We start from the raw sequence: 27,318 nt of genomic DNA on the forward strand, positions 1-27,318 counted from the left end.
CTTGGATTCTTGGGGATCAGGAATGTGTACCAGATATCTGATGCTCACAATATAGTGCTTTGGCTATCTTTCCAAGTGAGCGTCTCATTTTCAGCTCAGCAAAAGATGAGGCTGGAACTCCTTTAGCTGTTTTAGGACCAGTGGTCTGGTTATATTGATTAGTCATGCATAACCAGAGTCAAAGGCAAATGTTCTAAACCAATTCTTTCATTTTCCCCTCCAATACCAGCAGAAATAACTGTAAATATTCAGCTTTCTCCAAATAGCAGTTGAGGCTATTATAGAAATACATTACATGAAAATTATATAAATCATATATATATATAATATTAATAGCAGTTGAGGCTATATGAATATGCCTTTTGTAAAAATTAATTTTTTATAAATTAATTCACCATGACACCTCACTAGAGCCTCAACTCCTATCCATAACTATTGAGTTCAAGTCAGATAAAGGCATTTTCCTCTCCTCATTTTAAGTGGTCAGGGTGAGAGGGCATCTATAGGAGATGTGACTACAAGCAACTGAAATCAAGAACAAAAGCCTTTAGGTATCCCCCTGCAGGATCAAAGACAAAATTATCAAGAAATAGCACCTTTTATTTCTTCAAGGATAATTTGTGTCCCTTCAGTAATGACCTCACTTTTTTTTTAGGATCAGCACCTGTAGGATGAAGGTTCAAGAGTTCTTGGGATACTGAGTTAAACTCTGGAAAAAACCTACTACTAATAGGCAACCTAAGCAGGTAATCAGAGAGGGGCAGCCTTTAGTTTTTTAGCTTTAATGCTTTCTGGTGATTCTCACTTCTTACGTTTTGGTACATAATATTTCTCATTCAAGAGAGCAGAGGAAAAATTGGAAAAGAAGCATTTACTACCTGGGGAAAAGTTATCAATTTCTTTCTTCCAGAGATTCTTAAACATTCTCACTTATGGCTGTTTTAAATGGAGGGAAGTGAACAAAGGCTATTGGGAAAGACAGATTTAGGTTGGTGTGTGGCTTGGTACTATGGAGAGAAATTAATATGTTTTCCTTCTGAAGCTCTACCCTAGTATCCATCTTCATGCTGGCAATGCCTCCCCCTCTACACATCCCTTGTGGTGTTGGTAAGTTTCTTCCCTGTTCTCGGTTGAGGACGCACCCACCCAATGTCAGCCATACTTTCTCCATGTTCAGCCCATGACTCTTCAAAATCATTCTAGACTTTGCCCTTGCCAGGGTCCCTCTCCTACCTCTTCCTGCTTTTCAGCACTGTTTTATGTGTTGTCTTCTCCCATTAGAGTGTAAGCTCCCTGAGGGCACTGGCTTTCTGCTTGTATTTTATCCCGAGCACTTAGTATAGTCTCTGTCACTAGTAAGTGCTTAATAAATGCTTTCTCTACTATCCACGTGTCTTTTTAAAGTTGCTCATCATTTCTGTTTCCACTATGTGCTCCACCGTGTTGACTTGAGTACAGCTGGGAAGGAGAAAAGAGCCTCTTGGCCTAGTTACTGGATTACTAAGGTTTGTACTAACCCTCATGTCACAAAACACACACCCACGCACACACACACACCTCTTAAATAAAACACCTCAATATCTGTTCTTGGCATATTCTGATCTTTTTTAAGGGAAGTGTATGTCCCAAACATAGAGTCTAGAAATTTAACTTTTGCTCCTAAGATACAGGGCCATTTACATCCCTCAAGGTTCCAATTTCTTGCAAATATGTGGGGAGGAAAAGTTATTCAAGAAGAAATAGAAAGCTATGCTTCTGAAAAGAGCATGAACTGAAGGAATCCATGCAAAAGCAAACAGTGCATTGGGTCTTAACTTTTCTTGAGAACTGCTTTTGGGTTTGAGGCCAGACAGTTTGCATAGTTCAGGTGAGCAAGAGTGGGCCTCTTACATCATTTGACCCAACTCTTAAGCTTTTTTTTTTTCTGTACTCACAATGGTAATACAGTTAATGGCTACTCCCCTAAGACTTGTACATTACGAGGATTTTGTGCCAGGTGCTGCTCTGTTTCCAGGTTTCTACTGGCAAAGTAAAGTGGCAAACTGAAGCTGTTATTTGAGTGATTTAGACAAACTACTTGCCTTTGACTAAACTGTCAAGAGTTAGAGCAATTTTAGGCTGATTAAACTTAGGTCTCTGGACTAGCCTCAGTCTGTTAAATATAGTCTATGCCTCCCAAAGAATTCGAAAGAGCTCCTTCTATTACTTTTCTTCATGCTGTGGGCAACCTGTTGCTGGCAAGGACACTCAAGAATTTGGGTCACATTCCGATTGCTGAGACTAGCTTCACTATGAGTTGAAGCAGGATTGATATTCACCAGCTGGTAAAGGTCCAGTTGGTGTTAAAGAACTGAATGTCAGTAGCTACCCAACCCTCCAAACATAGCCTTCTCTAAAAAAGCTTTCCCTGACTAATCCCATCCTCACCTCTGATCATCTCTGCACTCCCCATCCTCTCTGTACTTACATGGATAGAGTTTTTACTATGTCAGTCTGCACTTGTGTTATGGGAATTTAAAAAATTTCATTTTTATTATTTGGGACTCAGGATCATTCCTCCTGCAATTTTTGGTTAACTAAAAGTCTTGCTAAAAAACCCCAAAAGCCAAAGAAACAAAATGCTGGGCAGCTAGGTGGCACAGTGGATAGAGCACTGGCCCTGGAGTCAGGAAGATCTGAGTTCAAATCCAGTCTCAGACATTTGACACTTACTAGCTGTGTGACCCTGGGCAAGTAACAACCCCATTGCCTGGCAAAATACAACCAAAAAACCAAAGATACGGTCTTTACACTTAAAAAAAAAAGGGGGGGCAGCTAGGTGGCGCAGTGGATAGCGTACGGGCCCTGAAGTCAGGAGGACCTGAGTTCAAATCTGGCCTCAGACCAAACACTTGACACTTACTAGCTGTGTGACTCTGGGCAAGTCACTTAACCCCAATTGCCTAAAAAACATTAAAAAACAGAGGAGGCAGCTAGGTGGCGCAATGGACAGAGCACCGACTCTGGAGTCAGGAGGACCTGAGTTAACTAAAATTTTACCTGAACAAAGTGGTTCCTTGGACTGTGAAAATTTACTTAAGAGCCTTATTCCTTAGATAAGAAGCCAGAGGAAGAAGATCAACTGTCCCTTACTCTTTGACTGTCCCCACATAAATACTTTTCCTCAATCAGCCTAATTGTGAATCCTCTAAAAGTAGTTCACTCTGTAACCTGACTTAGTTTACTTACAGTTTGTTTGATGAGGTTTGTTTCCTTAGGGGATATATGAGACTATGACTAAATTTGTTAAGCTTTTATGACACTGAAGAGAGCATGGGGTTATGCGTCTATCTTCTCTTTAACTTTAGTGGCCTAAGAGGAATGTACAAGATTGCAATATGTAAACGAATTATTTCTATGTCACTCTGCTTTTTAATTTTTCCTATAAGAAGCCTTGTAAGAATTCTTATACTTGTTCAGGTTTTCTCTGAACCTATGCTTGAACATAACAATAAAACCTAGGTTTTTACTTCCATAATTCCTATGTGGTGGTAAATGTAAATTTGACATCATTTACCTACCACCGCAGCTCAGAGAGGAGAGTTTTCTCCCAAACACTGGGTTAGGCATCTGATGCTCAATTGTTCTCTCATCTGGTATGGATGTTTGGTCAACAAACCTGGGTTTTAAGTTCACTGAAGGCCAGCTACCAGGTTTTCTATTTCTTCAGTATACAAAAGCCAGAACCTGACAGTAATGAATACATGAATGAACTTCCTGGTGCCCTCTCAATTGTCAAGTTTTGTCAAAATACATGGAGAAGAGAAAGAGTAAGAAGATGGAGCAGGGAGAAAGAAAGTAGGACTGCGGGGAAGAAAAGAAGATCAGATGGGCAAAAAAGGATGAACAGGCAAGAAGAAGAGAAAAAGCCCAAGTACCAAGAGAAAGAAAGAGAAAGACCAACATAAAAAAGCAACTGAATGAATTAAAAATAAGGTGACAAAAAATTACAGACATTTTATATTTCTTCTTAAAATATGTGACAGATGTATAGTAGAACCTCAGCCTAAATGCTTTTGGAATAGGTTGCTCTGGCTTAATGAATATTCTGATTAATTTCGTGTTAACTAGAAAACTCTTTCTGTTTTGGTCCTTGTTAAAAAGTGTTCCTAAAATGTATCAACCCATTTTCCTGATTTAGTAAGTAAAGTCTAATGAATCCTCTTTGACGAGTGAAGATCCTGAAGTACCTTGGGGTCAACATTTAGATAATCCTCGATCACTGCAGTGAACTTGTAGGTAAATAGGAAAGATAGAAAATTGGGCTGGATCTGTACCTGTCCTAATGTGTAATCGGGGAACTGCTTTCTTAACTAACTCCTTGATACATGAACACATTTTCCTATGATTTAGTGTGTTTTTTCTTACTGTCAATACAGCAAAACCAAATCTGGGTTTTTTTTTAATGGTCTAAATTCCACCACTTTTTAGTAGACAAAGAGGATACAGCAATGGTACTTTCTATTCATCCTCTTTGCACACTGTCCTTTCTTCTTCCATTTTATCCCTGTCATGAGGCCAGAGTGGTGCTAGGAAAAAGAACTAGAACAAAGCTTCTGAACACTCTGAAAACTGCATCCTCTGCATTAAAAAAATCAGACTTGCCCTGTGTCCTCCTGTCTAATAGAGGCTTTGAACTTTCACCGAATGTAGCCACAAAATATACTATAAAATAAGTACCAACCTGTTATAGAGAATGGAATTTTCAAGCAAAAAAAAATGCATTTATAAAAAGTAATATTGTAAAAAATCTCTTGTACCCTGCCCAGAATATTCCACCCTATGTTGTCTACCTTTAGGCAGCTAGGTAGTGTAGTGGACAGATAGATAGTGGACTTGGATAGAAAAAAACCTGACTGGTGTGTGATCCTAGGCAAATGATTTATTCTCTTTCAGCCTCAATTTCCTTCTCTGTAAAATGTGGATAAGAATAGCACTCCCCTCCCAGGTAGGAACAAATGAGCTTGATATATCTATCTATATCTATACCTATACATATAGGTATAGATATAGATAGATATAGATAGATATATCATCAAGTATTTATAAAGTGTCTACCATGTGCCAAGAACTATGCTAGGTAGTAGGGATACAAATACAAGGAATAAAACAATACCTGTAAGAGAAGCTTACATCCTAATGGAGGATATGAATCCTTTGCAATTTTGGTTGTATGAAAGCCTTTAAGGGCTGAAAATGGTACTAAGATTTCTGGGACACCCTGTATCTGTCGTTCAGTTAGCCTGAATCATTGCAGGCGAATTGAGGGGTCTTTTCCTTTTTCAAGAGACAACCAGACTTGAACCAGATTCTTCAAGAGGGAAGCTTGCGGGGAGGAGAAGAGGCACAAAGCGAGAGATTTATTTGTATGAGAAATCCCCCCAAATGAAGTCAGGTCACACAAATCTAAAGCTTTGGTTCTGGGCCATAGAGTACATGCGGTTGTTGGTATCTAGTCACAGAATCACAGATTTAGAGCTGACCTCCATTTTATGGATGAGGAGACTGAGGCCTGGAGAGTTTAAGTAACTTGCCCAAGGTCACACAGGTAGTAAGCAGCAAAGTCAGGATTAGAACCCAGGGACTCTGTCTCCAAATCTGCTATTCTTTCTACCACACAATGAAAATGTGGTTTGCCACATTTATAATTTATTTTTAAAAAAAGCCAATTGTAATGTTTAAGAAGGTCCCATAATGGTGGTTCTAGAAAAAAAAACCTTGCTTTCTATCCTCAGGTAGCCACATGGAAAGTAAAGACTTCTCTCTGTCACTCCCTCAATATGTCTTAAGCGTTTCTTAGTAGGAAACCTCTTCTATGTTTGGTCTCCTTCTTTGCTTGCTCATTAAAAAAAATTTTTTTTCTACTAAGACTATAATAAGGGGCTCCAGCCTAAGGTTGTAAAAGATGGTACCTCTCTCAACTGGGGTGTGGGGTGCTACCATCTTGGAACAGACAAGGAAGAGAAGGGAGGGCAGTATTGTGGAAAGTACACTGGATTTATAGCCTGGGGACTGGGGCATGACAAGTGACAATTTCTCCGGACCTTCTCTTAATTGTACAAGGAAGGGGTTGGACTAGATCATCCCTAAAGTCCTTTCCATTTCTCTGTCCTAAGAGTTTAAAAATAAACATGCCCATGGCAACAGTCCGTTCAGCTGGGATTATTTTCAGTCATTATTACCAAGCTGGACTTGAATTGAAACATTCTGTTATTCATTGCTGGGGTCTTTCTACCCTCATCACGCGCTGCTTTCCACAAGCATAGGATACTTCTGGCCCATTCTCAGGCAGGCACATGCTTTAGCTGCCTCTTTTGGTGGCAGCAATGAATTGGGAGCAATTTTATCCATATTCTCACGCAGTGACAACGGCACACATTTATGAGATGTCCTGCTCAGCTACATTCTGTGGCTGGGAAATAATTCTAAGTTGTAGTATTAAAATTAATACTGAGGTTACTTGCATTGTGATCGGCAAACTTTGCTGAAAATCTTAGAGTGACCTCGGGTCTTCTGAAAGAACTAATTATGGTGCTGTATAGTAGAAAGAGCACTGGAGTGGGAGTCAGGAGACCTGCCTTCTATTCTTGGCTTTGCTACTCACTAGCTGTGTGACCATGAGCAGGCTGCTTGATCTCTCTGGGTCTCAGTTTCCTCATCTGTAAAAGGGGAGGGGGCAGGCAAGTTAGATGATCTCTAAGGTTCCATTTCTTCCAGGTCTTAAACTCTACCACTCTAGTGGTTTGGCAAAGTGAGAGTTAATGAAATTCTTTATATGCTGTAGTAATAAAGATTCATTAGAAGATGATTAGTACAGTTAAGTAGTAAGCAGAAAATCAGGGATGCATACTTATATAGTTTTGTTTCTTGAAAAAAGCAAATAAATGCACAGTAACACACTGACGTGCTCTCTCCAATAAGGTGTGGATTCCTAAGAGTAATATCTCTAAGGCCATCTGCCTTTTATACAAATACATGGCATCTCTCCCCCTTTTCTCTCATTCCTACACTCAAATTTTACTAGCTATTTTATCAAATGAGTTCTGCATTTTACATTGCACACGCTAAAGCAACTTTACACTATGAGCTCAGCGCACAGACTTTTTATGGGGGTGGGGGACAACAAGAAACAACACACCATGTCAAAGCACAGAAGAGAAAAATACTAACAATCTTTCATTACCTTTTCTTCTGAGTCTCCTGGTTGACAAGTAATTACCCCATCTCTGGATCCTCCGGCAAATGTTGCCTTGCAATTTGCAAGCCACTGTTTTCAGAAGAAAGACAGACATCAGAAATAGAAGCACACAGACAGATTTAGTGATGGCTTGAAAATATTTTAATGTCAATTCTTCTCAGCATAAGATAAAATCTGTTCTGCCTTTATTCACATGGCATAATAAGCTTTTGCTTTGGTGAATTTTTAGAAAACCCCATCTTCTTTTAAACTGGGCTGAAACTATATTCTCTCTCTCTATGGGTTCAATGATCATCTTAACTCTTTGTTTTGAACTCAGTTCAAATCTCAAGTCTTGAAGATATGTTTCATAAATAAGCCTCTGCTTAATGTAAGTTTATAGTTAGAATATTTAAGGTCTAAATTTATCTCTTTACTTTTTATAGCAAAACACATAAATGCACAAATTGCGGAAACCTTTTAGAATACTGGTGTTCTGGAAGAGGAGGACTAATCCTGTTACAGGCTCCTACATTAAGCTTTTAATGAAGAAACCATGTTTTAGAGGATCATGATTTGACTCATACATCTGAATTTTGTAAATTATGTTCTGAGTGGACAGGCACACTCTGCTTGTCTGTACAATACAATAATCTCCAGGATGGTAATATTTTAATAACTGACTTCTGGTATCTTAAGCATTTGGAAGAAAGGTGAACCAAAAACCTTTTTTTTTTTAAAGAGAAAAGAAAAGAGGTACTTTTTTTTTTGGCTGCTAATACACAGTAAGCCTCTGACAATAACAAAAATTGCCAGGAGGGGTACAGACAAACCGGAAGCCCCTAATGTGGCTGATTACTTTGTTAACCTGTTTGAAAAAAAAAAAGCTTATGACGGCCACAGAAGTCAGCATAAAGGGGCATCAGCACAGGAGAAAATGGTAAGGATGGATATATAGTCACAATAACAATAATAATAATTTGTTGAGTTGTTTCAGGCATGTTCGACTATTTGTGACTCCATTTTGGGGTTCCTTAAGCAAAGATAATGGTATGGTTTACCAATTTCCTTTTCCAGCTTATTTTACAGATATAGAAACTGAGGCAAACATGGTTAAGTGACTTGTCATAGCTAGGATGGGTCTGAGGCTGGCCACCTAGCTGCCCTAATAATAACAGCTAATATTTACATAGTGCCTACTATGTGCGAGGCACTGTGCTAAGCACTTTGCAATGATCTCATTTGATCCTCATAACCATCTTGGGATGTAGGTGCTATAATTATCCTCTAAATTTTACAGATAAGGAAACTGAGGCAGACAGAGGTTAAATGACTTGTCCAAGGTCACACATCTAGTAAGTGTGAGAAATGATTATTAATAATCAATATCCTGGGGAGACTCAGAGGCCCTCCCCTTTTTCTAAATTCCTAATTTTAAAAAGTTTCCTTTTTTTTGAAGGACATTACTAATGAGATATCATTGACTCTCCTATCTTGGTCAGACCCCACCCAACTACAAGCAAGAAATTTAATCTAGGGTGGGGAAGCCCACTGTGTTCTACTCAAAAGTCTGGGTAGAGACAGATCTTTTTGTCTAGATAGCCCAAGGCTGGGAGTGGTCTGGTATAGCTGAAGGTGGTCTGAACAGAGATAATTTCTCTGTGCAAAGGTCACTCTCAGCCCCATTGCCCACCTACTGTTTTGAAGGGTATATGAACTGTAAGCCCCACTGCCATGACTGTCTTTGGTCTAAGAGAGACAGCCAAATGACTATCCTTTTATTAAGAACCTGCTGGGCTTATTAATAAAATGATTAAATTACCCAGAAACTATGTCTCTCGAACCTTTTTAAACATCACATAAGTGTTTGAGGCTGGATTTGAACTAAGGTCATAATTGACAGTGACATAATTGTCACTTAGCTGCATTATATTCCATTATTAAGAAATGATGCTTGATAAAATGGAGACATTACAGTGCATGAAGATTGGGGCCTATAAAACAAATAAATTAGAGGATGATTATTCTCACAGAACAATTTCTTTGTTTCATAAAAGGATCCATCACAGGGACCCTTTAAATAGTGAGAAACCCTATTGTGTTTAAAAATATGACTTAATTTACAAAAAAAAATCTCACTTATATACAACTTTTCAGAAATAGAATTATTTACCATTTTGATAAACTCATAGTTAGAAAATACTTGGAAGAATTTAATAGTGCCTGAAAGTTATAAACATATAATTTCAAATCCCTATACAAAGATCTTCACCAACTGCGAGGATGATACCTCAAAAGAGATGCCTGGAGACAGAGCCAAGATGGCAGAGAAAAGGCAATGAATTCACCAGAGCTCTCCCAAATTCCTTTCCAAACAACTTTAAAATAATGTATCAAAATGAATTCTGGAGTGACATAATCAACAAAAGGACGGGGTGAAACAATTTTCCAGCCTAAGACAACTTAGAAGGTTGTCAGGAATAGTCTGTCTCACTGGGGTGAGAGAGGAGCACAGTCCTCTGTAGGCAGCACCTGGCAAGCCACAACAGGCCTTGGGGGGGGGGTGCTAGTGCGCGCACGCGCGCGTGTGTGTGTATGTGTGTGTGTGTGTGTGCGTGCGCATATGCACACAGCCAAAGCTGCAGCTTCCATAGTACTCAGCCCACAGACAGTAAGGGAGTTAGACACCTGGTTAGAAGGAGATTGCAGAGGACCCTTTGCTGGTACTGGGTGCAGAACTCTGCTGCACTGCTCAGATGGGCTTCCAGGTCACAGTGGCAAGGAAGAGCACTAGGATACTAAAGCATGAAGCCTCAGGGGAGCAGGGACGCTGGTCACAGTTCCAGGGTGGAAAAGAGTGCTCAAAGTAGCTCACAGGCTGGAGCACAGGGCAGGAGGGCAAGAACCACACCTTTCCCTAGATCATAACACCTTGGAAGAACTAGAAATGTACAGACCCCCAGAACTAGCTTTGAAAATAGCAGCATGGAAAAAAATGAATGAAGCTTGAGAGCAGAACCCTGAGAACAGAGCCCAACTTTAACATAAAGTTAAAAGGCAAGAAATAGGCTGGAATAACGAGCAAACAACAACAAAACCTGACATAGAAAGTTACTGTGGTGACAGGGAAGATCAAAACACAAACTTTGAGGAAGATAACGAAGTCAAAACAGCTACATTCAAAGCCTCAAAGGAAAATATGAATTGATTTCAGGCCCAAAAAGAGTTCCTAGAAAAACTTAAAAAGGATTTTAAAAATCAAAACAGAGTCCCACTTTTTTCTGGCTTTTTAATAGAGTCATTAAGAATCAAGAGCAGTACCCAATATATTTTTTTCTAAGGATGTCACTAATATAATTGAACCCAGCATCATTTCACTCCTGGTCTTAAATTCACATTCTGATCTCTATGGAGGGAAAGAGTCATTATCATTTCTACCCCACAAGGAGGTAGGGAGAGGCCTTAAGATTCTGACAACAGCCTCACAACTCACACTTAAAGAGATCATAGAACCACACAGTGAGAGCTGCAAGGATCCTTGAAGATCATCTTCTACGACAGGCCCAGAGAAGCCCAAGTAGGACCGAGGTCCTACTGGTAAAAAGCAATGGAGCTGGGCTTTGAATCCAGATATTTGGACCCTCTAATCCAAATGTTCTTTTTACTGCTTATTGGCCACACTTAGCGTTAACTAATCCAACAGCAAAAAACACATGGCTTACTGAGAGAGTGGCTTCTTTTCTGTTGTTGTAGGTATCCAGATATTCTTGCAGTTCTAGAACACTGAACTTCAGCTTATCAAGAAGTCCACAGGATAGGAGCTAAAGACACAGGAAGGAGTTCTGTAATGATTAAATTACTTACAAACATTTGGAAAGGCATGACTGTACAAATTGAGAAGAATTGCTATTTAGAAATATTGCCAGGGCAGGTAGTAGGATATATGGGAACCTACATATACTGTGTATATATAACCAGGGTACATATGTACATATATTAGTGGGCATGTACATTTATGTGCGTGGGCAGCTAGGTGTTGCAGTGGACAGATTTCAGGCCTGGAGTCAGGAAGACTCATTTCATGAGTTCAAATCCGGCCTCTTACATGACTGAACAACAACAACATATATATATGTGTATATGCATATATGTACACACTGATGTATATGCTTATGTGGTCACATTTACATGGTACTTTAAGGTTTACAGCATTTAAAGAGCAGGGTGAGGTAGTAGATAGTACAAGTACGTTTAGTTTCACCTTACAGACAGGGAAACTGAGGCTCAGAGAGCCCAGAATCTTAGGGCTAATAAATAAACATCAGAGTCAGGATTCAAACCCAGGGGTCTTCTGGCTTTAAATCCTGTTTTCTTAACTCAAAAGCTTATGGATGTGATTGTTAATAAATCAAAATAAATTAATACAAAAAAAATCCTGCTTTCTTTCTACATCCTCTCCAGAAGTTTTCAATGCTAAACTGTTATTAGCTGTTGCTGTTCAGTCATTTCAGTTATTTCCATCTCTTTGTGATCTCATTTGGGATTTTCTTGGTAAAGATATTGGAGCGGTTTGTCATTTCTTTCTCCAGCTCAATTTACAGATGAAGAAACTGAGGTAAAGAGGGTTAAATGACTAGCCCAGGGTCACACAGTTAATAAGTATCAGGAAGACCTGGGGTTGGATTTAAACTCAGGTCTTCCTGACTCCAGGCCCAGTGTACCACCTAGTTGCCTCCAAGCCACAGAGCTCTAGGACTTAGCTGGGTGCCTTGCACTTAATGAAGGTTTGTGATTGACTGGCTGTCTAAGCTGGGCATACCATTCGCTGTTAATCCAGTCTGGAGGATACTCACTGTCTCAGCATCCACAAAAAGGGTCGGGCATTCAGAGCAGGAGGTCAGCATTTGGGAAGAACTAACAAATTTGGAGCCAATTCCCCGAAGGTTGTCCCCAAGGTAACTGGCCGCGTCACAAGTCAGGAAGCAGAACCTTTTCTGAATATTCTGAAAGAGACACACAAACCCCCCCCCCCAACTCACTGGCATCTTTCTCACATGAAGATGAATTGTCTTTATTCCCCCAAACTATTTTTTATTTTTCCTTCTTTAAACAATGAGAACAAGCCTGAAACAAGTTCTCTTCCCTCAAGGGCAAACAAATATATTTGTTTAAAAAGTCTCCTAAATAATAATCTTCTGAGGCGAAGCAGAAGCTGAGGAGATGGAAACTATTTTGTCTTTTATCATATGAGTTCGTTCCTGTAATCACACACGTTCATGGAAGAATGCATTTATTCCTGCAAATTTCCCTTCTGTTTGGGTGGCACACTGCTATTTCTCATGTCCTCTCTGCCAGCACTAAAGTGGCATTTTTGGGGGGGATGCACAGATCCTCAAGCCCCACAGAACCCAGGTTTCCTCATTTAGTTCATAACCGCCATCATTATACAGACACAACCCATATGGTTCATTCAGCTATAAGTACTTGTCTATGTGTGAGAGTTGCCTGAGACCTGACTAGCAGGATAACAATGCAACAAATTTGTAAAGAAAAAATGAATTTAAAAAATATAGTATGGTGCTTCCAAAATTACAGGTAATGCCACTAAGGTTTTCTTTCTTTTTTTAAAATCAAAATTCCCCTTTAATAAAGCACAGGTCTACATACCTAGACATGAGGTGTTCAGACTCAATAGAAAATAAATGGGAAAATGGTAAACACACACCATCAGACGATGGCTGCAGAGGATTAATTATAAGAAAACTGCACATGAGGTATCTGCACAGATTTTATCATCTACATTTGCTACACAATATGCTTCTGTTATTATTAGGTAGCATTTTATAGAAATGGATATGAGGTGAACACAAGACTTTGTTCTATGTATGAAGCTGAAAAAATGAATTTAAACCATTTTATTATGGAAGAGAACAATGTCTAAGAGAAGAGGAATATTTTGATGGCAAAGCTAAAATTCGATCTATTGAAAAAGCCAAGTGGATGGCCCATTTTCAGAAACATATTCCTTGTAGTTGTCCCCTAGTACAGACACTTACTCTATGACAAAAGCCAAGCAAAACTTCTTCCTGCTCAGCCTGTTAATGATAGTATTCTCTCCACCTAGTTTGGTAATAGACAAGGCCAGGGCAGCAAGTATTATCCATACAGGAACAAGTTTAATGGTTAAATAAGTCTGCTACATCAGGGTTGAGGGAGGGATAACTGGGCAAATATTTGGTCAGGCCAATTCTGAAATGTGAACCAATGTCCTGGTAAATAAGAATCAGAAGGCTGGGATAGGATACAGGTGGAAAAGCTAGAGACTCTAATAGAAGAGGAAAATCAGGTGTGCTGAAGAAGGCTGCATGCAGGAACTAAGGCTGGGTGGACAACTATGCAGTTGAAAACATGTTCAGAAGGCTGATTTAGCCACAGATTAACTTTGAGGCAAGGGCTGGGCCTACACCAGAATCTCCCCAAAGGGTAAACTTTCATGTCAGAGATTTGCTATCTAACTTCCTCTTCTAAAAGAGTGCCTTTGTTGTTGTTCAGCCTTGACTAACTCTTTGTGACCCCACTTAGAGTTTTCTTGGCAAAGATATCGGAATGGTTTGCCACTTCCTTCTCCAGCTTATTTTACAGATGAAGAAATTGAGGCAAACAGGGTGAAGTGACTTGCCCAGGGTCACACAGCTAGTAAGTGTCTGAGGCTGGACTTGAACTCACAAAGATGAGTCTTTGATTCCCAGCCCAGTGCTCCATCCGCTGCCCCACCTCGCTGTGCTTAGTCTTCCAGAAGGCTCTGCTTCAGAAATGATGGATGCTGGTGTACCATCTCACCCTGAAGAGATCCAGTTGGCCTGAGGCAAGGCACAGCACCTCTGGGGCAATAATCTTGTCCTCTACAGCCCTGAAATCCTTTGTGTTTTATAGAGTGTAGCCCTGTGACATCCTCAGAGTAGACTCAGTGCTAAGTCACTGTCTTCCAGGTCCTCTAATTCTCCACATTCCTTTCCTCGGTGGAAGGTATAGCAGAATATCTGCTATCAGCCCTGACTGCCTGGTTTCAGCGAGGGGCTGGGTCCTAGGCACCTGCCCTAATGGGGTGAATGGGATCAAGGTTAGGAGAGAAGGCACTATGAATGGTTATAAGTGATGGGGATGGCCAGTCCGGTGCACAAGTGTTGAGATTGACAATTCAGACCAGGGCTGTGTAAGAGCTGGGGTCAATAAGTAGGAAATGTGAGCCAGGAATGGTGAAGGGCTGGGGCAAACACAGGTCAGAGGCTGAGATGGGATGCAAAAAAGGAAAGCAGACAAGTACTCTTTACCAGAGTAGACAAACCAGGCCAAAGAGTGGACAGGGAAGCCATAACCAATGCCAGGCATGTGGTGGAACAGAAAATTTAAGAAAATTAAGGCCAATGTGTTGATTTGTTTTGCTTGAGTACATTTATTTGTTAAAAGGGAGGGCCTGGGATGGAGTGGAGTGAATTACAGGGCAGGAAGTGAAATGATACAGCACAGAAAAGAGTATCAACAGAACACTAAAAACACAGAAGAAAACAAAGACGTTCACAAGGGGACCCAAACAAAGGGTAATTTTATGACTACCATGTTAACTGTAACACCCACTTAGAAATGATGTAAAAAGTTAACAGTTTTGCATACAATCCTTTTTTGTTCTTTGTCTACTAGAAAGTTCATGTTTGCTGATGATCATTAAGTTCATAATAACAAAGGAAATTGTAAAAAAAAAAAAAAGGAAAAGAGGGCAGCTAGGTGGCACAGTGAATAGAGCACTGGCCCTGGATTCAGGAGCACCTGAGTTCAAATCCGGCCTCAGACACATAACATTTACTAGCTGTGTGACCCTGGGCAAGTCACTTAACCCCATTGCCTAACCCCCCCCTAAAAAAAAAGGAAAAGAAAAAAAAAGGTTAGGTCAGGATCAAAGAAGATGTGTGTGTGTGTGTGTGTGTGTGTGTGTGTGTGTGTGTGTGTGTGTAACAGATACAGAGAGAAATAGAGAGAGAGAGGGAGACAGAGAGACAGACAGAGTATTCTTTCAGTTGCATTGTTCTGAGGATGAGTGTCCCTGTACTTCTGTGCAGTCTTGTAAAATTGCTGGGGTAGGTGAGGGTAGCAAGTCCTATCTGAAAGGGCTATCCAGAGAGGGGTTATGGAGAATAGCCTTCATTAGGTTTGCTCACATGGCTGCTATGAATGGTAGTAAGCCATGTTTGTAGTCACCAGTGGCATATCTAAAGAACAGATGGGAAGTATAGGCCCAAAGAAGAAATGGAATGAAATAAAAGGAGGAGGTGAGTTGGAGGGAGATGGGTGAAAAGGAAAGGAAACCCAGACACCAAAGAAAGCAGTATTGGGGCAGTGAGTGTGCGGGAATGAGGGTGGCAGATGGTGCCACTCAGTAGCAGCTGTACCCGTCTGCCTCTTCTTGACAGAGATGACAGTTTTAGAAGAGGCCAGAGTGGCTGGAGAAAAAGATATAATAAGCACTTCCAACCAATTTTCTAAGGGAAATTTCTGTACGGGAGTAAAGGAGATGGAAAGGAGGGTTTAGGGCTGACAAAGAGAACGCTGGTGAGTGTCTGTACTTTTGGACTCACGTGAGTCTAATGCTACAACAACCTTGAATGCCTTCATCCAAAGACTTACCTTAAACAAGGAGGAGAACACATGAAACGTGTACACGGCACAGGAGCCGTCTGAGTCTCCCATGAGCTGGTTGATATGACTGCGCCAGGCTTCTTCTGCATCATCACATGCAGCTGGCTGAAAAGCAGCCAGGATGGCAGAGAAGAAGGGTGAAGGTGGCGGAGAAATGCCCCTGTCTCCATCTCCATAGCTGGAAGAGAAGAAACGAGGCTTGACAACCTCACCAAACCATGCTTTGTAAAAAATTGACAACAAATCCTCAGAACTCTGACCAATAAAATGAAATAGACCATTTCTAGACAGACAAATAGACTAGTTCTCTCCAAGGCTGCTTTCCAGCCTGGCTTTTCATTTTCTTAGCTCTCTACTGCTCTTTTATAGTTCTAGGTAAAAGAGAGGAAAAGAATAGGGGTAGTAGGTGGAACAGTGGATAGAGTGCCAGTCCTGGAGTCAGAAAGAATTGAGTTCAAATCCAGCCTCAGATACTTACTACCTGTGTGACCCTGGGCAAATCACTTAACCTTTGCTTGCCTCTGTTTCTTCATCTGTAAAATGAGCTGAAGGGTAGCTAGGTGGCTCAGTGTGTAGAGCTCTGGTCTTGAAGTCAGGAGGACCTGAGTTCAAATCCAGCCTCAGACACATAACACTTACTAGCTGTGTGACTCTGGGCAAGTCACTTAACCCCAACTGGCTCCCAAAATAAAAAATAAAAATAAAAATAAAATGAGCTGGAGAAGGAAACAGCACATCACTCCAGTATCTTTTGGTGAGGCAATTAGGGTTAAGTGACATGCCCAAGGTCTCACAGTTTATAAATGTCAAGTGTCTGAAGCCAGATTTGAACTTGGATACTCCTGACTCCAGGGCCGGGTGCTCTATCCACTGTGCCACCTCGATGGCATTATTCTATACTATCTATCCATTGCCTTTCTATGGATCAAGGGTGATAGATTGATGTGCAGATCTACCAATCTTTAATAGAGGATTTTTTTTTCATCATATCTAAAAGTTTCTGCTCAGTTTTTATCTTGGGCCTTTAACAGTGAGTGGATTCAGGAATTCCTGGTGTCTTTAGCATTTTGTTGGGTCTCTTCAAGACCGCTTTGTGGGTTCATCACAAGGATCCTGTCTTTGTCCTTTCCTAGTTTCCTTTACTGATGCTTCCAGGCCAAATGAAACACATCTTTGAATTTCACCACCATGCTGAAAGCAGCCACTTAAAGGAACTTAGATCTTTCAGTTTATGAAAAGCCTCTTATTTCTAAGCTTGCCATCTGTTTATTATCTTTAAGGCTTTTAAAACCTACACAAATTTAACCACACACATCTTTCTTGCTTTTTTTGTGCTAAGTCCTTTGTTTTGATGAGTTCTTTTGTTAATCTCTCTTTTTGCTTTCACAAAGCTCAGGAAACCTGCACAGTATGAGTTGGGGTGGCCGCAACCCAACTGATGCTCTATCCTGAGAACAGCGGGTCAAATGGTCAAACAGGCCTCTCTGTTAAGGGGGGGCAACAGAATTGGGTAGGCATTATCCCTCCTCACTGTGTCAAATGATACAGTTTGCTAGAATTCTCACTTTTCTCAACTTAGTTTATATTTGTTTGCTTACCTGTCCACAGCCCCCAATTCAACAACAAACTGATATGTAAAGCCAAAAATGAAACAGTCTCTAACCTTAAAGGGCTTACACTCTACTAGAAGGAAACAATCTATATACAAATAACAAAATACTTTGTATATGCTTTGAAGTTTCAAGAGGAACATAGCACTAACAACTGGAGAGATGAGAGAAGCTTCATGTATATGAGATGGTGTCTGAGAAGGAAGTTAAGGATTCTCTGAAGTGGAGATAAGAAGAGGGTGCAAAAGCATGGAAAAGAGGGAGAGAGAATGTCATGTATAGTAAAAAGCCAGTAAAACGTAAACTCCTTGAGGGCAGGATTACTTTTTGGTTAGTTCCCACACAAAGTCCTACTTTGATACCTCTGAAGAGGTAATCCTGGGGAACCCTTGAGAAAAACAGATATAATGACCTGTTCAAATTGACTTCAGTTACTAGTTTTATGACCCTGGACAAGTCATTTTAATGTCTGTCTGCCTCAGTTTCCTCTTCAGTAAAATGGGAAAATGACAACATCTACTTCCCAGGGCTGTTGTAAGGATCAAATGAGTTAATATTTGTAAAGCACTTAGGCTTCACATTTTCAAATACTTCATTTGACTATTTAGGACTATCTAGCCTAATACAGAACCTTACTCGAAGTAGGTGCTTAATAAATGTCTTGCTGAATTCATAGATTCTGAGCTGTTAAAATAGTTAAGAAGGTACTTAGTTATACTTGAGCTTAAATAAAGTTATATAATGGTACCACTCTGTGCCATAAGGAATTTTCTTTTCTTTTCTTTTTTTTTACCTTGCAAGAGTAAACTGGTCCAATGCTCGGTCCCCTTTTTCTTCAACCTCAGTCATGTCTAGGCTGAAGCTATCACTGCACTCAAATGTTGCTGGGAGTTCGTTGATAGAACCAGAAAGTTCATCTTCGTGCACCGTGGTATCTTCCTCTTCATTGACACCTTCAGCCTGAAAGGACAAATGGAGAAGAAAAAGCAAACATGTTACAACTGTAAGGAAACCTATTAACAGGAAAATTTGCTAAATCAAGGAAAAATGACAAAAAAAGAGAGAGTGAAATCTTTAAAAAGAAAGGAATGAGGGCATTCATGTTCCAAAAAACCCATCTTCTAGCTCATGACTTTGTCATTTTCCAAATATCTCTAATAAACATTGTTTACTCTTTCCCTAGTCTTCCTTCTTTTACCTGATGGAATCATGATGTGAGAAGCTGGACAGGTCCTTAGGGATACCCCTGTCTGATGCCCCCATTTTAAATATGAGGAAATGGGGCCCAGAGAAGTAAAGGCTACACTAGTCTCACTAGCAGAGCCAGGACAAGGACCAACCCCCTCTGACTCCTAAACCTAGTGGGAGTCCATCAGCTTCAAACCTAGAACTCTCTGATGCAAAGTACCTTAGATCTTGTGACTCAGAGTCAGATGGGGTTTCTGTTCACCTTTTCCAAATTGGGACTGTCCTAAGATACACTAGCTTTACATTTTGCCCCTAGAGAAGCCCACTAAGGATGACAGCTTTGAAGGTAAGAGCTGACTTGGCTGAGCTGGGCATCCAAGTGAAAGGTCTATGGAACACAGCCGCACTAGGCCTGCTGAAGGGCAGGAACAAGACAGTAAAGAAACGGAAAAGGAGGGTGTGCCTGAACCTGGGCCAGGGGGAAACCAGCCAGAGAACTGATTGTTCTGTTAAGAAAGGAAGGAAGGCAACTGGATCATGGAACAAAAGAGCAAAGTGGGAAAAAAAAGTGCATGGATATGCTTTGGTGAGTCAGTTTCTTAAAACAAAAACAAACCAAAAAAAAAAGAGAATAAAAATTTACGTGAATATGATCAACATCCACAGTGAAAGATTATCACAAGTTAATATCTGACAACCTCCTGAGTATGTGACATTGTGAGCATAACAGAAATAGGGCCAATGGGCCAGGTGAATTCATAGGAATTTTAAAGCAGGAAGAAAGGACTTTTCATTATTAGGCTATGTTTTCAAGTCTTTAGGGAGTAGGACTACTGGGTTTTATCAGCTCTCATTACTTACTCCTTTTAAATGACAGCTTTGTTGCCATGGTAAGATCTAGGTTGAAGGGTTTTGGGGGTTCCTTATTTCACAGAAAGCTGAAGCAATGCAAGAAAGTCAGCACTCATGAAGAAGGATGGATGGTTTTGCACTGATTACACTTTTTTTTAGGCAATTGGGGTTAAGTGACCTTCCCAGGGTCACACAGCTAGTAAGCGATTATACTAATATTAAACAATGTCAAACTTTTCCAGATTTAAAAAAAAAGTGGTATTTGGGCAAGCCCTAAAAATATCAAATTTTAATTAGCTTTCTCTAGTTAGCTGGATTTTATAGAACTGGACATAGAAAAATGGAGAAAATAATAACAATCAAACATTTTAATATGGAAAGAAATTGCAATACCATTTACTCTGGTTTTCTTTTGATAAAGAATGTCTAGGGAAACACTTTTTACACTTAACAGGAGATCCCTGGTACTTATATCCCCTCCAGTCAGAAAGCTCCCTCTTTTTTTGGGAAACTTTTGGGGAAAAAAATTATACTAACTTGGCAAAGCTCCTGCTCCTAGTGCTTATTCAATGAAGTCAACCTAGAAATGCTCCTCATGTAAACTAAATATGCTGGTCAATAGAATCTGTCTGCCCACTAGTGAAATGAGAGGCAGAACTAGGGGGAGTTGAGACAGGGCCAGCTGGGGAGTCAGGAAGTCCAGGGTTCAAGTTTTCCCTCGGACATCTGCTAGCTTTAAATCATTTGACCAATCAGTGCTCCAAGCAACTCTGTAAGCCAATAAATTACAGATGATGAGTATATGGGGAATCCTCACAATAATGAAACCACCGGTCTGGGTGAAAAAATATAGTATAGATTTTCCCACTTGTGATCTTTTTCAGTTTATAGATTCCCATGACCTCATGAGATATATCATAAAGTGAGCTTAGAGTATTTCCCAGTCTTAAAAAATAGAACTTGCTTTATATAAGGGTGAGGGGAGTATATGATGAAACTCATTCACACGAATTCTTTAAGAAACTGAGGATGAACCTCATGTTCTGAGCAAGAAAAACTTGCCTGGATTTTGCTATATGTAGCACTTGTGATGTTCATGACTTCAAGAAGAACTGAAAACCTACAAATGAACTAGCTCTGTAAGCCTAGCTATAGCAGTGCTTAATGAATGCTTGTTGATTGACCAGTGAGCTTTTAGAGATGAAAGAATATTTCTCTACAAAGTCATATCCTGCTGTCTTCTTCAACCACCTCCCCTCTTTCATACTCTCTTTGATCCCCAACTATAACACAGAATCAAACCCAGGAAAATTAAGTCTTAGCCTATGTGAATTGGCCAACAGGAACTTTGTTGGTATTATTATTACTTTATCATTATTATTATTATTATTATTATTTTACAGAGCACTATTGATACCTACTAGCTATGTAACCACAATGAAGTAACATTACCTCTGAACCCATTTCCTTATCTGTAAAATGGGGTATAATGGGAATTTTTTATTTCCTTTTATTCCTCTTGCAACTTTGATTAACCGAAACCCCGTCTTCTGTTAATGTTAACTTCACCTGACCAAACCTGTCCCATGGGAGGCAAAATTTACTTAACAGCCTTACACGTTCCTTAGATAAAAAGCCAGAGGAAAAATCTCAACTGTCCTTGACTCCTTAGTGACATATAAATTGTCCTCCTTAATCAGCCCATTTGTGAATTCTCTAAATGCAGTTTAATCTGTAACTTGACTAAATTTGCTTATAAAGTTTGTTTGACGAGTTTTGTTTCTTCAGGGGATGTATGAGATTATCTCTGTTTAACTAAGTTTGTTCAACTTTTCTGATATTGGTGGAAGTATGGGATTATAGATCTATCATCTCTTTAACTTTTATGGTATAAGAGGAATGTACAAGATTGCAAGATGTAAAAGAATTATTTCTGTGTTGCTAAGATGTACGTTTGCCTATAAGAAGCCTTGTTAGAATCCTAATGATGGTTCAAGTTTATCATTTTCTCTGAGGCTTGAACCTATGCTTGAGCATAATATTAAAACCTAGGTTTTTACCTCTGTAATTTCTTCACTGTGGTAAATTTTGGCAGCAATTACCTACTACATGAATTCAGAGAGGAGATATTTCTCCCATAACAATGGTGACAATAATACCTGCTGGGTCTACTCATGAACTGGAGGATCAATAGCGTGTGTAGAGAACTGTAAATCTTAAAGTACCATACTAATGTCAGTTATGACTAATCCAATTCCCACCCTTATGTGTACAAAGGTAGTGTGGAGTAGAGGACAGAGAGCTGGCCTTGAAATCAGGAAGACCTGGGGTTAAGCCCCATCTCTAACATGTAGTGCCTGTGGGACCCTGGACAAGTTACTTTATCTCTCTTCTCTAAGCAATTATCTAAGACTATACATTGCTAAGAAGGTGCTGACTTGAATTGGTAAAGGGCGTTTTCTCATTCAGGAATTTGCTGTAACAGTAAAATCAAAAGTCCAGTGCCCCCATTCCATATATGTAATATGGAAGCATGGGGTATGGTAGATAATTTTGTGGGCAGGACTGGTTTGGCTATTCTGATAAAAAATTACAAATAAAGGGAAATCCACATAAATCATATCAGATGAAACCAAAAAATCAACCTTTCTTAGTAAGGAAATTATGTCCATAATTCACGGTCCACTTCAGACAGCTGGTAAGAACTGTTTTGTGCAAATCTAGCCTAATACTGTGATTGGCATGGAAAATTTCAAGGACATGCCCAAAGGGCAAGAATTGAATGCCATGGGCAAACTACACAATTGGTTCCCACATATGGAAAAATCTCACAAGAAAACATGCACACCCACACCCAAGTGAACACTGCTCCACACAATTCAGTTCAGACAACAGCTGCAATGATCCCCAGGCTCTGCAACACACATAGATTTGATTTTGCTATTAATCAGCAGCTCTTGAGCTATGCAGAAAGTGCAAAATACTTCATTCAAAAGGCCCCAAATCAAATATATATATTTTTTAAACCAAGAAGATCAACATGCAGTAATCTGGTAAGGATGTGTCCCATGAACACACTCTTCATATAGTTTTAAATGGAGTAAGAAGAAGAAAAGAATATGTTGCCCACAATCAATCAATCCCAGGAGAAATCTTAGAAAACCAAGACTATTTTAAAAAGTGGAATTTAAAAGGAACTACGATGATAGAACTCCCAAAAGTCCTTCACCTTAGAACCCTCAGACACCTGTAGATTATTCATATCAGTCAAAGAAACGTCAAAGCTAGATGTTCTGGTGTTAAAAGCATGAGGGTCAGCAGTAGTCGTATCACATGATATGGTGAGCGAGTCCATGTGATTTGCCTCCTCAGAGGGGGAAAGGGTCATGATCTGTTTAAAAAAAGAGAAAAAATGGTGTGAAGAGACTCTTTTCCAAATTTGCTCATGCTCTTTACACTAGGTTGTGTTTCATGGCTATTCATTAGTTTTTCCTCTTCTAAGCATTTATTCTCCACCCCCCCCCCCGCCCCCGATCTATTTCTGTGTATTTGACTTTAACCATGGCAACAGGTTATCCTGGGGCAGGTTTATAAGGTATTTATTGTTGTTTTTTTTTTTTTAAACCACAATGCAGGAAACATGACATGTTTCCTAAAAATTCAGAGAAGGGTTTAAAGTGAATCAGGCATACAGGCCTGCTGGGGGAAAAGAAAAGGTAGCCTTGTCAGATCTGGTGTTTGCTTTCTGGGTTTGCAATGCTTCATCTAAGAGGTGTTGTTGGTTTTTGTTTTTTGCATTTTCCACCTACAGGAAAAAAAAAACCCACCCCATTCCATTAGACAGAGCCTATCAGTCCAGATTCTCATCCAGCAGCTTTGGAAAGTTTCTTTGGCTGCAACAGTAAACTTGAATCAATCAGAACAAATCTGCCAATATCTAAAATAGTAAAGGGGCTACTTACTAGATCGGAGTGCTCCAGGATCTGGCTGGTTGGGAGGTCCTCCTCCTCTGATGACTCATCTGAATCCTCATGGTTCATTTTATTTAGGCTGGGAGTACTTCCTGAAAGTTGGCTCTCCTCCAATAGCTGCATATCACACTTGTCCAGGCTATCCAGAGAACGCCTGCGCACTCCCCAGTTGAAATTGTCCATGCTTTCACCCTGAAATCATCATCAATGTAAGCCTGATTTCTATGCCAAACTCTATTACCCCATTTACACTTTCACACATTTCACTAGTTTGCCTACTTTAGAAAAAAAAATCTTTAAACAATGAATGTTGTTGACCCGAAATGACACTGTAGACTAGAGTTATTTTTGTAGGATGTGAAAAAGCAAACTATGTCCACATAAATATACATTTCAGTTGTAAAGAGAAGCCTCAACCATCACTAAGTATCCTACAGATAGGCGAAAACAGGAAAAAAATGCAAGCTATTATTATTTCTTTTTATTATTTCCAGTATGATCATTTCTTTTTAACATGCTAAGTGATTTTACATTTTTAAACACTGATTTTGCTCAATGATGAGAACATCTGTCTGTTTTAAAACATTTGTAAGAAAAAAGGTACTAAGTAATTAATAGACTTAAAGCCCTTCAAAAGACCTTTCTGTCTAATACTATTTTCAGGACAGGAAAAAAAAAAGGTGGCAGTTCCATGTCACTATGTGGCTATGCCCCACACTCCCCAAATCCTTTGTGTATTCAGACTAAGAACAGAATTTAAACATCCCCATTGGTTTCTGCCACAGCAGTTTTTACAGTCAATAAAGATAAAATGCAGTGTTAAGGGCTATCAGGATGAAGCTGGGCATTACCGGACTGAACATGCAAAATGCAAAGGCTAAAAGCATCTTTTGCTCAAGGCACATATCTGAATATCTTCAGAATGAGGGAAAACCATGATGGCTTTAGACAAGACACACATAAGGCTTAGCCTCAGACCTCATTTTGGAAAGAGATGATTTGATATAAAGAGAAATTGGCTCACTGGCAACGTGAAGAAAAAAAAGATTAAAAAAGTAATTTTTTTTCAAGCTTCCATGATCTTTAGAGAAATAAATGTGGGCCTTATGGTACCCTGTGTTGAAAAGGGAGTAAAAGGAAGGGCAAGGAAATTCTGGGACCTTTCAGATATACTGGGGAGTAATAACAATAATAACAACGATAATAACAACTAACATTCATACAGTGCATACTCTGAGCCAGACACTATGCTTAAGTGCTTTATGGTCATTATCTCATTGGACTATCACAACAACCCTGGAAGGTAACCATTTTACAGATCAGGAAACTGAGGCAAACATAGGTTAAGTGACTTGCCCAGGGTCATACAGCTAGTAAATGTCTGAGGTGGTATTTGAACTCGGGACTTCTTGACTCTAGGTCATGTGTTCTATTCACTGCATCACCTAGCTACCCATTTTGTGAAACTGTTTTCTTAAACGCCTTTTTCTTGGCTGGCTGGCTGTTCCCTCTGTCTAGATCGAACACCTTTCTTGTCTGGCTTCTACTTATCTCTGGATTCTTTCTTTCTTTTTTTTTTTTTCCAGTGAGGCAATCAGGGTTATGTGACTTACCCAGGTCACACAGCTAGTAAGTGTCAAGCCTCTTATACTGAAGCCTTGCCTGATTTTCCCCAATTGCTAGTATCCTCCTCCCCAAATTACCTTTATTTAATTTTATAAATATTCTGAAATACACTTATATATGTACATATTGTCTCCTCCATTAGAATGCTAAGATCCTTGAGGGCGGGAACTTTCACTTCTATTTTTGTATCTCCCAGCACTTAGTGCTTGGCACATAGTAGACACTGAATAGATGTTTGTTGATGAACTCACTGACTGATTACGGGACAGTTTGGGTACATGATTTCTATTTCTACCACAAACATGGCTTCCAGTGTATTTAAATATACTTAATCGAGGGTTGAAATAAAACCAAACAGGGCACAGAAAAAAAGGAATTAAATTTTGACCTAGCAAATGAACATTCTAAATCACCTTTATTACAAAGGACTTTCGTAAGCGAAGTACTGCTTGTTAATTTGCAATTAAAAAAAACAAAACAACCTATCCTTTGGTGGTCAAGGTTGTACCTGGCCAAGAAAAAGTATCACTTGGAATCCAGGGAAGCTGCCAATGGATTGATGCATTCTACGAGGGTAAATGACATAGTTTTTATGGGCACATAGCAAGGCAGATGTTATTTGGAAAATGAAGTATTTTTCTTCGGCAACGGTTTAGTTCAAGTCAACAAGCATTTATTAAGTATCTACTGTTTGCATAACATTTTAGCAAAGTGCTAAGCTAAGTGAATGTCAGGGAGCATTCCTAATCTAGCAGATTGAACTATTTTTTTTTTTGGTCTGGATCTGTGATTAATGAAAGTAGGAAACCTTGGCATAGGAACTCCCTCTATCTCTCAAGGCAGATTGGTGACTGTTCCGCAACTCACAGTCTTACAGCAGGGGTATCAAACTCAAATAGAAACCAACCCAGCCAGCAGCATATTTACTTAGAAAAATCCCAAATAAACATTATCTATGTTGTATTATATTTTAATTTATTTTTGTTAAACATTTCCAATTACATTTTAATGTGGTTTGGGCCTCACTCAGGAGTTTTGCCGGGGCAAGGGAGCGACTTTGATACATCTGGTTGGAGAACTGCTGGGGGACAGTAGGAGGTTAAGTGACAGCCAGCACATGTCAAAGGTGGGACTTAACTGAAAGTCTCATTGGTCAGCTCCTATCTACCATACCAGGGGCCCATAAACTATGGTTAGCAAGCCAAATCTGGTGCTCTGCCTGTTTTTGTACAGCCCAAGAGCTAAGGATGGTTTTTACAATTTTAAATACAATAAAACTTTATTTTAAAGTTAAAAAAAAAACCCAAAACCAACATTCTAAGCTCATGGGCAGTACAAAAACAGGTGGTTGGCCCACAGACTGTAGTTTGACAATCCTTTCACTATACCATGCCAATATGTTGAAAAAATGAGCAGTATTTAAGGAATTCAGTGACTCTTTTCCCTGGGCTAAATGGTCTATTTCTTTTATATATTTTTTTTAGCACATGACTAGGCTCACCATTTTCTCTGCCCTTCTTCTCCTCCCCCATCTTTTAGTGAAATTGATCTTTTGCTATTCTAGTTCTCATCCACGTTGACCATGATAGAGGAAGCAACAATTGCAGACATATCTTGAGTTGGAAGGAAGAGGTGAACTGCCACTTTTATTTATTTGCCATGTCATACAAATGAGGTTTATGGTTTTCTCACAAGGCAACTTGAGTTGAAGAAGAGAAACCAGGGAGACAGTCAAGCACAGAACTTTTCCATTTTGTTGAGATAAAACTCCCAATAAATTGCTTCTCTTTTGGTGGAAAAGCCTAACAAGCCTCATTCTGCTGCCAGCCTGAACTATCTAGTTGAACAAAAATACAAAGAAAAACCAGAAGAAAGCTGAGATTTGGATAAAAAGGGAAGTGTATGAGAAAAGGAAAAAAAAAGATAATGAAAGAAAAAGTGATGGAAGGCTATAAGATGTGAAAAAACACATCCATCAGTGCATAAAACATCCTCTTGTGACTCAATTAACTTCTGCACCCAGCTCTTGCCACTCCCACCCCCCCAAAATTAAAAAAGAATGGGTATAGGGGAACTGGGAAGAAGCCATTCCCCAAGGATAATAAAGAATAACTCTCACAGAGAGTTACATCCGGAAATGAACTCATATGACTGGTGTTCAGGG

General features: G+C 39.6%; 1 protein-coding gene across 1 annotated transcript in view; it reads right to left on the reverse strand.

The window, feature by feature from the left end:
* FRY (FRY microtubule binding protein) overlaps nt 1-27,318 on the reverse strand; it is a 433,805-nt gene that overhangs the window by 13,218 nt on the left and 393,269 nt on the right. The window contains 7 exon segments of the mRNA XM_078147059.1: nt 7,223-7,306; nt 10,939-11,037; nt 12,070-12,219; nt 15,896-16,085; nt 18,311-18,477; nt 22,787-22,948; nt 23,520-23,720. Of these exon segments, the coding sequence (XP_078003185.1) occupies nt 7,223-7,306; nt 10,939-11,037; nt 12,070-12,219; nt 15,896-16,085; nt 18,311-18,477; nt 22,787-22,948; nt 23,520-23,720 (1,053 nt within the window).

The sequence above is a fragment of the Phascolarctos cinereus genome, unplaced genomic scaffold (genome assembly GCF_003287225.1).
Source record: "Phascolarctos cinereus isolate Bilbo 61053 unplaced genomic scaffold, phaCin_HiC Scaffold_726;HRSCAF=1367, whole genome shotgun sequence".
In the NCBI taxonomy this organism is placed as follows: Eukaryota; Metazoa; Chordata; class Mammalia; order Diprotodontia; family Phascolarctidae; genus Phascolarctos; species Phascolarctos cinereus.